The 14,494-nt window shown below is 37.7% G+C and overlaps 1 protein-coding gene across 3 annotated transcripts in view; it reads left to right on the top strand.

Annotated features, from left to right (window-relative positions):
* The window catches only part of LOC115223715 (uncharacterized protein DDB_G0271670-like), a 123,014-nt gene that overhangs the window by 98,807 nt on the left and 9,713 nt on the right, over nt 1–14,494 (top strand). Inside the window, exons 2-6 of one of the 3 annotated variants that reach the window (XR_003882818.2) lie at nt 2,599–2,745; nt 5,169–6,464; nt 11,899–12,020; nt 12,727–12,854; nt 14,259–14,466. Coding sequence is in view for 2 of the 3 variants with exons in the window: in XM_036512672.1 (XP_036368565.1) it covers nt 2,709–2,745; nt 5,169–6,464; nt 11,899–12,020; nt 12,727–12,843 (1,572 nt within the window). In the remaining variant the exon portion in view is untranslated. Of the gene's footprint in view, nt 1–2,598; nt 2,746–5,168; nt 6,465–11,898; nt 12,021–12,726; nt 12,855–14,258; nt 14,467–14,494 lie in introns of those variants that run through there. The other 2 variants (XM_036512672.1, XM_029794391.2) reach the window with 2 other exon arrangements.

The raw sequence follows: 14,494 nt of genomic DNA, 5'->3' as shown, positions 1-14,494 counted from the left end.
GGTCTACCTGTACTTATTTTATTGACCCTCAATGGATAAAAGGTAAAACTGATATAGGTATGATTTGAACTCAGAATGTAAAGAATTGGCTGAAATAGCACAAAGCATTTTTGTCTGACATTTTAACAATTGTACCAAACCATCATTAGAATGTGAGGAATCGTAACTAAATACCACAAGGTATTCTGTTCAATGATCTGCCAATTCTGCAAACCTTCTACCCTATCAACAATAATAATAATTTTGTTATTATATAAACACAAGGCTCTACCTGTACAGGTAGTTGTTTAGTTTGCATGGCCCCTTGGATGAGTGTCTGCTACCATAACCTTCAATTGATCAATGAGTCCACTTGCACATGTGCTTTAAACAGATATTCTTTATTTTCTTGTTTCTATTTTCTTACTTATACCTTTCTTATTCTACGTTTGATGAAAGGTTGTGTGCCCGAAACGTCAGTTTTCTCGTTTGTTTTTTTTTCCTTTCCTTTCTTTCAGCATACAATTCACTGTGCACAACTTTTTATTTTTACTTTTTCTAGTGTTTAGTCAACCTGTTGTTACCACTCACATTGTACTAACACTTTCTCTCTCCCTCATTCACCTTGTGCTATTTCTCTCTCTTTCTCTCTCTCTCTCTCTCTCTCTCTCTCTCTCTCTCTCTCTCTCTCTCACACACACACACATATAAGGAAAGGATGTAAAGAAGGGTTAAAATTTTCAAACCAAACTATTGTTTGTGATATTTGTCCTTTTTTTTTTTGTGCTGTCAACAAAAATGCAGCAAACCTGTGACAGGTTTGTTGGAGACCTGTACCCAAACACATTGTTGTTCTCCAATTACAAAATGAATGTATTAATGTCCCCCCATTCAGTAAAATAACGAAGTATTAAGTGTTGCTACATTTGAGGCCATTGTGTGTCTTTGAAGTTTCTCTGTCGTTGGTTTTTGAGATTATTATTTGCCAAGTCCTTTGGACTATAATTTTACTTTATTTACTCAAATGCACATATATATATATATATATATATATATATATATATAATAGAAATATTAAAATAACTAAGTCTCTCTAAAAGAGAACAGCGGCAGCGTTCCCGGAAAATAATAGTTATCGCCATACTAATATGGCATTCTTATAAAAATAAGAAAAAAGCTGTCCGCTTATTAGCTCCATTAGAGATTGTCGGAAGCGACACCTACTGGCTGGCTACGCTGCATTGAAAAGGGGCAATACCCCGAAACGCGTCTGTAGCTGCCGGTCAAGTAGTGTGGAGCGACTGACCTCCCTTGTTCGAAGGTTATATGGATACAGTTTGTGTATCAAATAGCTAACTTAAGGCGATGGCCTCATGGAGCTAATAAGCGGACAGCTTTTTTCTTATTTTTATAAGAATGCCATATTAGTATGGCGATAACTATATTATATATATATATATATATATATATATATATATATATATATATATATATATACACACACCATAGATTCTTCTAGCAGCTTGCATTCATCTGTCAGTAAGTATTGGCACAATCTCTTGAGCAGAAGGGAAAGAGCTGGGTGCTTGCTTTTGGCTATTTCCCCAATTAAAGTTGAGACTAATGTATCACAAGATTTTTGTCTCTTTTTCTGGCCAACAAAGAACAACCTGACACTCTCTTACTCACTCATACAAACTATTTGGCTCAGTTTTGTGGCTTCTAAAATTTCTACACAGCTTAAGGGGTGGTTTTTTTTGTTTTGTTTGCATAGTTTTACTTCTCTCTTTTATAGCTAATATAGATCTGACTAGTTTGGTGCATGGACAGACGGATTGACAGACAAATGGATGGATGAATAGAGACAGAAAAGAGAATTAGAAGCATAAAAATACAAATAGATGGATTGACAGACAAATAGATGAATGAATGGAAGCACAAAAAGGAGAATTAGAAAGAGAGGCTACAAAGAGATGGACAAATGGAGGGATGTCTCGGTAGTTGAACAGATTAAAATCCCTTTTTTTTTTCTTTTTTTCTTTATTGTAAAAGGGTCTTTTACTTGTTTCAGTCATTGGACTGTGACCATAGTGGGACACCACTGTGAAGGGTTTGATTGAATAAATTGACCACAGTATTTACTCTGTCAATCTCTATTTGCCAAACTGCTAAGTTAAGGGACGTAAACAAACTGACACCAGTTGTTAAGCAGTGGGTGGAGTAAAGACAAAGTCACATACACACACAAACATATATACTCCCCTCACAAGGCATCGGTTGATCCAGGGATATAGTAAAAGATAATTGCCCAAGGTGCTGTGCCCTGGGATGGAACTCCAAACCACAAGGTTACAAAGTGAGTTTCTTCCTCACCCAGCCATGCCTGTGCATCATCGACCCCATTGATGTTTGGTTGGTCCCACATCCAATAACACACCTGCGTCCGACTCATCCTTGTTGACTTTCATCATCATCATCATCGTCGTCCACTTGTGTCATAATGAACCAACCTGGATTTGTGGGTTTGTTTTTTTCTTTTCCACCAGGGTTGCTTATTTCATTACATCTTGACTGTTGTTGTTGTTTGCTAAACATTAAATTTTGTTTCCTTTGTTGTAGGACCCTTGTACAAGGCAAACCCCTTATTTAGGTTGATGTCACTGTTGGAGCCCTCACCAAGTGCTGCATCTCGTATCAGACACCTGCCTTGCCCATGTTGAGACCGACAGATGCTACAGACCTTTTGGCTGCTTCATCCTCATAGATGTAAGCAATCAGTTTTTTTGTTTTTGTATTGTTTGCTGTTTAGCTTGAAAACAAATAAGACTGGATGGTCACAGTTAGAATGTATTTGCTTATAAGTTGCTTTGATCAATCAATGACGACAGTAACAGAGTCCCAGTTGTGAACTTGACAGTTTATTTATGTAGGGTTGATTAGGGACTTGGGATCAAATCCCTTGGCTCACTCTTGCTCTCCTGCAACTTATTATTCTTAAATAATAATAATAATACTCCTTTCTTTATTGACCACAAGGGCTTCATTATATAAAACATTACAGACAAAACAGTCACAAAGCATCATCATCATCATTGCTTTAGGTTTTTGCATGTTCTCATAACTTGCACCCACTGCTCAACAAATTCATTAAAAGACAACATCTTACTCTCCATTTTGTTTTCAATGAAATTTTAAGTAATTGAGGAGGGTTTCATCAGAGAAATAGTTTTGTTTTCAATCCTTTCACACACACCATTGATAATGATTTTTTTGTTTTTTTGACTGCAAGGTCACATCACATAAAACACAAAATAACTGCAAACATTGTTGATTGTATAAACACGAGGATGAAACTGTAAACTGAAGAACAGAAGTTAGCATTATTAGACAGAGTGAAGTTGTCACGAGGAAGATTCAATAGAGTCTTTCTTCTGGGCAAAATTGACAGGAGAGAGACAGCATCTTCTAAGTTGCAGCCAGTTGTTCTAAGAGGATGTAAAACTCTGCTGTTTCTCATTAGCTCTGACAAAATGACGGCAACTTGTGTAGAGTTTAGCACAAGGGTGAAACTCCACCTTAATCTAAAAACAGATGACCAAATAACACAGAGGGGTCAAATATATGAGCCATGGACCAGATCCAGTTTGCTGCAAACCCTGCCCTCCCTACCACGCTATTTTATATATTTGTAATCCTTTGTAATAAGGAAGCAAAAACAAAAATGTATATTCTGTGCATCTTTTTGATCCTTAATTTCAAATTCAAATATTATGAAGAAATTATTATCTCATTCGTTCTAACCGACGACCATTTGGGGACTTCACATGTTTATCCAAAATACTTTGGTCTCATGTATGAATAGTTTTTGTTTTTATGTGTGGCTGTGTAGTTTAAGAAGCTTGCTTCCCAACCATGGGGTCTGAGAGCACATGGTTGAGCATCCCCTTGGGTGAATGTCTTCTATTATAGATCTGGGGGAGGGGGTCAACCAAGGCATTGTAAGTAAATTTGGTAGGTGGAAACTGAAAGGAGGAGCCCCTTCGTATATGTATGTACATGTGTGCACATGAGTATCTTCTCTTAACACCAGTTGATGGCTATCAGTGAGCCCCACCATCATGTAAGTGATGGCATTTGCAAACTTCCATGAGAAGCATATTTAGCATTGAAGAAACGACCTTATTTGGACATGGATGAGGGTTGGTGACAGGAACAGCATCCAGCCATTGACAGATCTGCCTCAACAAATTCCATCTGACCCACACAAACATGGAAAAGAGGATATCAAAATGCTGATGAAGGGTCCGTCCCTATTAGGTGTGCAAATCTAAGTGAATTTGATATTCATGCAATAATAAACCTGATGTCTTTCTCCGGAATAAAAATGCCAAAAATACATTTTAAATTCATTTTGATGACATCCTTAAATAAGTAGAATCTATCAATGAATGTTTTCATCAATGTATGTCTGTATTTTTCAGAACAAGGTAAAGGCATTTAGTTCCCGAAAATAGCAATTCTAGGATCTATGAAACATTGTTGGACAGTTTCTTCTGACTTGGCATTTGTTGTTAAGACATTCTTGTTGTTCTTCATGCTCAACAAAACATTCTTGAGTCTTGTTTCAAGAAAAATGACTCACAAATCATGGAAAATAATAATAATAATCTTTTCTACTATAGGCAAACGGCCTAGATTTTGTGGGGAGGGGGACAGTCGATCACATTGACCCCAGTACTCAACTGGTACTTAATTTATTGACCCCAAAAGGACAAAAGGCAAAGTCAACCTCGGCAGAATTTGAACTCAGAGCGTAGCAGCAGACAAAATACTGCTAACCATTCTGCCAACCTGGCACCTTAATAATAATAATAATAATAATAATAATAATAATAATGGAATCTTAATTCTCATTCTTTGATATATAATAATATATAATATAATATAATAATATTGGAATTCTTAATTCTTTGATCACCGTTTCCTAAACTAGCAGTCCTATGCTACTCCTAAAACAACAGCCATAGTGAGATGTCCAACTTGCCTTTACTTGAGGTCTCTGGGTGAGTCTTGGAGGAGCTTATGTAAAAATAAATCAATAACAATGAAAATGATGATGATGATTACAAAACTGAAAGAAAATGAATTGTTGCTATTTAAAATCTCTTTTTACACCATTTGTTTTTCAGATGTTCCACTACTTGTGCTGATAATTTTATTCGGTCCAGATTCTTTAGAATGCACTTCTGGAGTCAGAGCTGCCACGGAAAAAGAGGTCTCCGAACTAGTTGACCGTGACCCATCTAAGATCTCTCATGAGCAGCAGGAGACCCAAGAATTTCCCAGGCAACCCCAGCACTTTCACCATCACCAACCACACAAACAAGAGCAGCAACAGGCCTACACACAATACCTGTCATTGTCTACCAGGAAATTTACTGTTCCGTCCATGAAGCATTTGGCCACCCTTACTAGCCAGCATGCAGCCAAAAGCAATAGCCAGAGTGACCCAAGTAGTTCACGGCCAATGTTCAGATTGGAAAGTTTGTCAACACAACAGCCTTTAACCCTTTCGTCTAATATCTCTGGCCAGAGGTCTGGCCCTTTGAGCCAGTCTCTGGGGTTTGTCCTGCAAAGAAAACGAATACTTCGCAGAAATCTAATCACGCCAAAGATTAGCAGCACTTTGCGCCAGGCTCCTTCCTTTCCTTCTTCTAACACTCCACTTCCAACGACGAAGACGACACGCAGTCGCGCTCATCCGCTCCTTCCACTGACGATTGCGATTGCCACAAAGTCAGCGGACCATGTGAGAAACATGCAAACTCACCAGAGTTCCACTTTGAGAAAGAAATTACTGAACTTTGAAGAATTCGTTGAGAGAGGACAGTGTTGTGTTGTTGTGAAGCTCCGTTCAGCCCGGAGCGCAACATCAGTTAGAACTTGGTCACCATTTAGGGTCCAGCAGACGACAACAGGGATAACAACAACAACAATACCACAAAGCACATTAGCAGCAGCAGCGGCGGCAGCAGAAATAGCAATGAATATCTCCCAGACTCACAGCAGCAGCAGCAACAGCAGCAGTAGCAGCAGTGGTGGTGGGAGTGGTGGGGGTAGCGGAGGAGGAGGTAATAGTAGCAGCAGCAGCAGCGGCAGCCAGGTTGTGATAACGGTGAACAATGCCACCCAAACAGGGGGCGCTGCAACCACCACCACCACCACCACCACCACTACCCATCCTGATACTGGCATGTTGAACTCCTTCACATCGGGTCCGTCTACCGGTGGTGACAACCCTGCCCTCATTGCCAACGGCACACGGACACTTTCCACATTGGGTCCCCTCTCCAGTGACCATACCCGGGTGGCATCCAATTACTCCACAGATACCAGTTCCGGCACCCATGCTACGGACACATATCTTAGCACACCAGAAATAATTGGTATCTCATTCGGAGCAGCAATTATTATTTTGGGTATCAGTAAGTATGGCACATCTTCCATCACTTTGAGACGTTTCGTTTCTATCGCTTCCCTGTATTAATGAACTCTTTTTCACTCTCTCTTTCATCACTCTTTTTCTTATGTGTTTATATATATCCACTCTTAATTAAAATAATTCCATTACACTTTTAATTAATCTCAGTCCGATGTCCCTAAAATAGCCAGCTGACCAATAACAAACTGACTGTGTATGTGAGTCCATGGCCAATAAAGTCAAACCAACCATCACGCAGAAACAGCACCTCTAAAAGACTCCTCATACCAAAATGCCAAATTCCATTCCCAAAGCAAATTCTAAAGCAGCCACTCCAACACATCTCGTCACCTTCAACATTTATCTCTGGACACAACAAAACCTGTTTCCAGTTTCATTTCACCAAACCCTTTCAGTTCAGTTCTTATGATATTCTCTTCATTACTTGTTATTGATATTACAACAGTTGTTGTTGGGAGGGTCACTTTGCCAATAATAAACACACTCACACTGATTCTGTTTTTGAATTTGTCAATTGGTTGACCATTTAACCAATTAACTAATCATGTGTTTGATTAATCGTTCTGCCAATCAATCAACTCAATTTGTAAAGGATTTTGATAAACTTGGTTGATTGATTGACTGACCAAATGATTAAGCAAAGAGTCAATTAGTTGATTAAATGGTTAACCAAATGATTCATGATCATCATTTTAACATTCGCTTTTTCATACATGCATGGGTCGGATGGAGTTTATTTGAGGCATGTTTTGATATCAAGTGATACTTGTAAGCAAATTTCACCATCAGGCAAGTGATGTGGTGTCCTTCATTCCCAGTCTTCCATGAAAACATGCCTGGTCAAGGGTAAATATTACCTTACATGGAAACAGGTGAGGGTTGGTGACAGCAAGGGCATCCGGCTGTTGAAATCCACCTCAACAAATTCCATTTCACCTTTGCAAGCATGGAAAAAATAGACATTCGGATGATGTATGTTTACTTCCTGGCAGATGTTCAAGTTGGACATCAGCCAAATCATCCTGACCAAAACTGCAAGGATCGCAAACGTCACCCATCATTTGGCCGTCTTATGGAGACAGTACACACACGCACACACACATACACACACATAATTGTACACATCCATACATTCAGAAAACAACATTCAAAACTGAATTTTATTGACGACCCTCTCCCCTCGTAATAAATGGAATGTCCTAATGTTGATTGAGGTTATTTGGACGTTGGATCGTTTAATTAAGATGTTTAATTATGTCTGGTCTTTTATTTTTAGTCCTTTGTCAAACTCGTACTGAGTGAAACACGAGCAGCAAATTTTTGTTGGGAGGGATACCTTTTTGCTTCAGTTATTGGATTCTGGTCATGCTGGGGCACTAGCTTGGAGGGTTTTAGTCAAACAAATTGACCCTAGTATTCATTCTATTGACTTCTTTTGCGAGGAAAATGACCCCAGCTGCACAGCAACACAATTGCCCTTTTTTCACATTACCCAAACGAAGATGTTGCTGGCAGCTCAGATGATAATTCAGAGAACTTTTGAAATGGTTATTTCAACATCTGACAGAATCAGCAATTGTCTAAGCAGAAATTAGATCTTGTGCATTGAATAGGGCCAGTTATTCCTAAAATCGCTAAGTAAATGGCTAAAGATGATCAACATAAATCAGAACTTTATTAATAATAAAGGAAAGGATATAAGGGGTCAGAGAAGTGTGTGTGTGTGTGTGTGCATATATATATATATATAATGTCGCCCTTTTCAAGCCTAGCCAGGCTCATGGGCCCGGTTTCTGTGGCGTATGTGTTCCCCCCAGCAGGCGGGACACCAGTCCATCGCAGCGTTACTCAAGAAATAGCAAGAAAGAGTGAGAGAAAGTTGTGGCGAAAGAGTACAACAGGGGTCACTACCACCCCCTGCCAGAGCCTTGTGGAGCTTTTAGGTGTTTTTGCTCAATAAACATGCACAACACCCGGTCTGGGAATCGAAACCATGATCCTCCGACCGCAAGTCCGCTGCCCTAACCACTGAGCCATTGCGCCTCCATATATATATATATATAATAATAATATTAGGGATTATATCCAAACTTACAGGGAAAAATTAGATTTAGGATTACATCAAATGTTAGTTAGTTAGTTAGTTAATTTTTGGCTCAAAAAGCAAAAAGCAAGGCCATGTAGGGGGACATGGAGTTATGTACAGGGTGGTGTTCAAGTAAAGAGTTCAGGCCACTTGAGGTCAAGGGAGGCTTTGAACAAAGCGGTCATCGGCATCTTCATCTCGTCTGGCAGCTTGTTCCACGGATCCGCAACCCGGACAGAGAAAGCCCCTCTCCTTCGATTGAGATGAAATCGTCGCAGATAGAGCTTTTCGGAATGACCCCGCAGCCGACACTCTGGAGCAGGAGTGAAGAACAGCTCTTTCGAGAGGTTACACTTTCTGCTTATGATGTTGTGAGCGAGAATGAGATCACCACGGCGGCAGCGTTTTTCTAGAGAATAAAGGTCGAGCGTCTTCAGCCTTTCTTCATAAGACAAATTCTTGAGACCATGAACCATGCGGGTAGCCAGCTTCTGGACTCTTTAGAGATGCTGTATGTCTTTGAGGAGATAAGGAGAAGAGGCATGAATCCTGTACTCCGATATGGGTCTCACCAGCGTGACATAGAGCGGTAGGAATATGGCTGCTGTGAGCATTCCGAATGACCGTATATGACCGAATTTCACAGTATAAATATAAATATAAATTAAATTAAATTAGAGATAAAACCACTATTAGGCAACTCAAGCAGTGATAGACATAAACCAATACATAAATAACAAAAAATATAAATATAATTAATATAATATATATATAAAATTTAAATTTTTTAATTTTATATTTTTAAATATATTTTTAACCAAAAAGTATTTTAAAAAATACAGTATAATAAGTAAAAACACTATGTACATTTCATGGCTATAATTAAATTTGAATTAAAATTATAGTCAATCTTCAGGTTAATGATAATAGTTAAATAAATAAGCAAATAGAGTTAAACAATATTTTTTAAGAAATAAATAAAATAATAATTTTCGTTATAAAAAAACTCTATTATCTAAATTAGAAACTTAAAACATTAGGATTATGTCATACAACCCATATATTATGTTAAATATTTATTTTTAAGGTAAAAAAATAGATAGAAATATGTATTTATCTATTAAGATATAATATGGCTTTAAAAAAACATAATAAACTCATGAATATCGAATATTGTTAACTCAGTTATTGTCCAATATCTAATTACCTAATTATAAGAAAAATTATTATTTTATTTATTTCTTAAAAAATATTGATTAACTCTATTTGCTTATTTATTTAACTATTATCATTAACCTGAAGATTGACTATAATTTTAATTCGAATTTAATTATAGCCATGAAACGTACGTAGTATTTTTACTTATATTATATTTTTTTTATACTTTTTGATTTAAAAAAAATTTTTATTTTTTTAATTTAAAAATTTAAATTTTATATTTTGTATTATATTTATATTTTTTGTTATTTATGTATTGGTTTATGTCTATCACTGCTTGAGGTGCCTAATAGTGGTTTTATCTCTAATTTAATATATATATATATATATATATATATATATATATATATATATATATTTATATCATCATCATCTTTTAACGTCTGTTTTCTATGCTGGCATGGGTTGGACGTTTCAACTGGGGTCTGGGAAGCCAGGAGGCTGCACCAGGCCAACTGTAAGGGATGATGATTAATTTGCTGTTAATAATAATTCTTAAAATCCTGATCTCCTTTTTTTTATGAATATAAACTGGTTTTTTTATGTCCTTTGTGTTCCCCTGTCAGCTGAGAAGTCCATCCCTTGAAGATTTCCAAGTGCTGCTGTCATGCAAAGGTGCCCATGCTGGTGCTACATAAAAGCGTCCATGCCAGTCATCATCATTTAACATCTGTTTTCCATGCTGGCATGGGTGGAACAATTCGACAGGAACTAGCTAGCTGCAAAGCCGTCTAGGCTCCATGTCTGCTTCAGCATAGTTTCCACAGCTAGATTCCCTTCCCAATGCCAACTACTTTACTGGGTGCTTTTCACAAAAAAGCCTGCAAGATTAAGAATTCTCAGCTGAAAGGGGATGCAAGAACAACCACATATTTACTTAGTTTGAAGTGTCTTCTCAAGCACAGCAAACCGCGCACCCCCCCCCCTCTTGTGAGGCCCAACATCTAAAGATCCTTTCTCACATCATCCCATGTCTTCATGGGTCTACCCCTTCCACACATTCCCTCTACAAATAGATCTCAGCACTTTGTGTTGCAAAGTAAAAATGCTAAAGACTATTAATTTTTCATTTTGCCATCAAGTATGCGTAATAACTCTGGATATATGTTAGTCTTATTCTGACCTTTTCAGAAGAAAAGATCCTCACCAACCTTACTAAAGAACGATGAGCCACTCAGTAAAACATACAACACTGTACACTCTTGTTCTTCTCTCTGAATTGTGTCTTTGTTAAATCTTATTTTCCTCAGCCTTTTTTAGTGCTCCTTGTATTCAATATGTTTTATATTAGCTTGGTTATTTGTTCTACATAATTTCAAGGCAATCAGGGATCCTCAACATATGTACTTGATATGTTAGAAATAGCAACCACATCTTCCTCAAATATCCCTGCCAACTTAAGGAGAAAGAAAACACATTGAAGAATTTAGCCAAGGGTCGGCCTTGTTGGAATGTCTTGTATGGTCAGCTTGATCCTAGCTGACTTGGACTTGATCATAACAACCTCACCTCTTTGACATAAAATAGCTTTATCAGATTAGTTTCAAGCTATTTGGGTGTAATTTATCGTAAAAAGGGTCAAGTCAATGGGTCCCTAAGTCCAAGAAATTGGACTTAGATATGCTGTCAGTGAATAGAGTACTCTCTTTTCTCTTTTACTTGTTTGTCATTTGACTGTGGCCATGCTGGAGCACCGCCTTTAGTCGAGCAAATCAACCCCAGGACTTATTCTTTGTAAGCCTAGTACTTATTCTATCGGTCTCTTTTGCCGAACCGCTAAGTTACAGTGACGTAAACACACCAGCATCGGTTGTCAAGTGATGTTGGGGGGACAAATACAGACACACAAACATATACACACATATATATATATATATATATACACATATATACGACGAGCTTTCAGTTTCCATCTACCAAATCCACTCACAAGGCTTTGGTCGGCCCAAGGCAATAGTAGAAGACACTTGCCCAAGGTGCCACGCAGTGGGACTGAACCCGGAACCATGTGGTTGGTAAGCAAGCTACTTACCACACAGCCACTCCTACACCTATAAGATAAAAAAGAAAAAAAAACCCTTAATTCGTCTTAATTGTGTTTTTCTTTCGTCAGGCATTCCTTTGATCTGTTGGGTTCACCGGAAATACATGAATAGGGCAGCGAAACACTACAAGGAATACTGGGACGACAATGTGAACCTGAGTTACATCAATGGACACTTAGATGCACCGAGGGTAAGTGAACGAGGTGTGTATGTGGGTGTGCTTCTGGTTAGTATTGACAAATGTGTACAGTGGGAATATGTGGGTTTGAATGGAACTGGTGCATTTGACTGATCTCTGAGTAAAGGTCATGACCTTTATTGGCCCTTTTACAGGTTGAAGGTTCAGTTTAAAATTGTGTAGGTAAAGAAAAAACAGGTGACCATGGAGAGAAGCTTCAGAGAGGTGTAACACTGCAGATAAATGAGCCTAGCAAGAGAGTCCTAATATGGACATCACACCAAAAGAATTCCACTGAGAGGTTGAGGTAAAGGTGGACTTGGTAGTTCAGAGGAGCAGAGATTGCAGTCTGTTTTTGCCAGTCAACTGGACCCAAAGGCCTTCTTTTGGCTGGGTCAGGGTTTATGTCTGACAATTGCACCAACACATTTGTGTACGCTACACTTCAATGTGGATTACACTTTGTAGAAGTTTGTATTTGTAGCAGCTGATCAAGCTTGAAGTGGTTTTCATGTATTCTGAAATGGCAGTCAATAATGAAAGATCAACCAATGGTTGTCAGCGCCTAATATTTACGGCAAGTCAAAGACACTGAATTGCATGCGGTTCTTCACTGTTTTCTTCATCTACGTTTGTGTGTATGTCTCTGCATAAAGATGGAACTGCTGTGGCTGTGTTAGTCATGTAAAATCCTACCTTTCCCATTCATTCTTTGCAGGAACAAAATGACGATGTGATTTCTTTAGACAACGATTCATTCCTCAACAGTCTGGATAGTGCCTCGTTCACTAACCTCTGGCCCTCCACTGATAACTCCCGTCGCACCAATTTGTGACATCGGCTATGGTAACTTCACTCTTTTATTAAGCTCTTTCTCACTTGTTTTCTTGTCTGCTCAGTCTTGTTCACTCACACCCAACTAATGTTGCCTTCATTTTCAGGTTTCTTTTAGAATTTTGTCCTTCCTTTCTTTCAATACCCATTCCTTTTCTCTTTCTTTATCCACCACTCTCTCTCTCTCTCTCTCTCTCTCTTTATTATTCTTCCCTTTTTCAATTCAGTGCTGCAAAATAATGGCAGTCATTAATTACAAGTGCTCCCACTGTTTACAGCTAAATGAGCTGGCCTGTCTGCCTTTCTGTCAGAGTGGTGAGAAACAGTTGGCCTTCGTATCATCCGGGATTTTTGACCCTTTTTGCCCCTTTACATGGTACTCTTAACGAAAACAACACACAAATTTCATTTCACAATTACTGGAATGTTTCAACATAATATATTAATCATCATCATCATCATTTTAACATCCCTTTTTCCTTGCTTGCATGGGTTGGATGGAGTTTTTATTGAGGCAGATTTTCTTCCCATCACCAACCCTCTCCTGTATCCAAGCAAAGTACTATTTCCCTATCACCAGACGACATTTTCACAGAATATTAGAAATAATTGACCCTGCTTGTATAACAGAGACACTCATTTACAACCATCACATGATGTCAAGACAAGGAGATACAAAAGGGCATGCACTCACATATATATGTACATATATATATTATATAATGGGCTTCTTTCGGTTTCCATCAACCAAATCCACTCACAAGGCTTTGGTTGACCCATGGCCTATCATAGGACACTTGGCCAAGGTGCCACACAGTGGGACTGAACCTGATACCATGAGATTGGGAAGCCAAATTCTTAAACCACTCAGCCAAATTTTGATAAAACTAAAATTGTTTTCCATCAGTTGATGGTGGAGAAGATGAAAATTAAATTGAAACACATTTTATGAGATTAAAATTCAAATAAATAATGTTTCCATTCAAGTTTAAATAACAAAAAATTCAATCAAGTTTGACATTTAAATAAATAAATAAAATAGAATAAATTTAAATCCAATCTTTTATAAAAATTTGACTTTCAGATTCTGACCTTCCTCTTCTGGCCACCAACAGAAAATAATTCTTGCTTCATTTTGTAAACTGTTGATAAAAATTTAAACAAGGAGGAAAAAAACTAAAATCTGCACCAAAAAATTGTAAATAGAAGCTTTAAAAAAGTCGCAAACAAAGAATAGAGGGATGACCCAAACTATAAAGAATTGTCAAAATTATTTTTTTAAATTTGAAGACTGCCCAAAAAAAACCATCAAAAAGAGAACATTTCCAATTGTATAAACATCGAAATAATTTTGGATTCTATTTTTTTCCTTTTTCTTTCCACTGTTATCATGTTTTTCTTTTTCTCTCTTTTCAGTCCATTCTCTGCAAGTCTGCTTACTTAAGAGAATGTCCCTCCACTTTGATGAAACTAAACCAAAACTATGAAAATGTGAACTTTATAAAATTACTACTACTACCACTACCCTTACTACTATTACTACGACCACTCAACCAATTCCTCCATTTCATTTGGTTCCACCAAAAAATCACACAACACACTCAAACTCGATGTATATGTCTGTGTATGTATATAATTGTATTTGTTTGTGT

Source organism: Octopus sinensis, linkage group LG23 (genome assembly GCF_006345805.1).
Source record: "Octopus sinensis linkage group LG23, ASM634580v1, whole genome shotgun sequence".
Classification (NCBI taxonomy): domain Eukaryota; kingdom Metazoa; phylum Mollusca; class Cephalopoda; order Octopoda; family Octopodidae; genus Octopus; species Octopus sinensis.
Note: the sequence above shows the minus strand (reverse complement) of the source record. Positions and strands in the feature narration are given on the sequence as shown.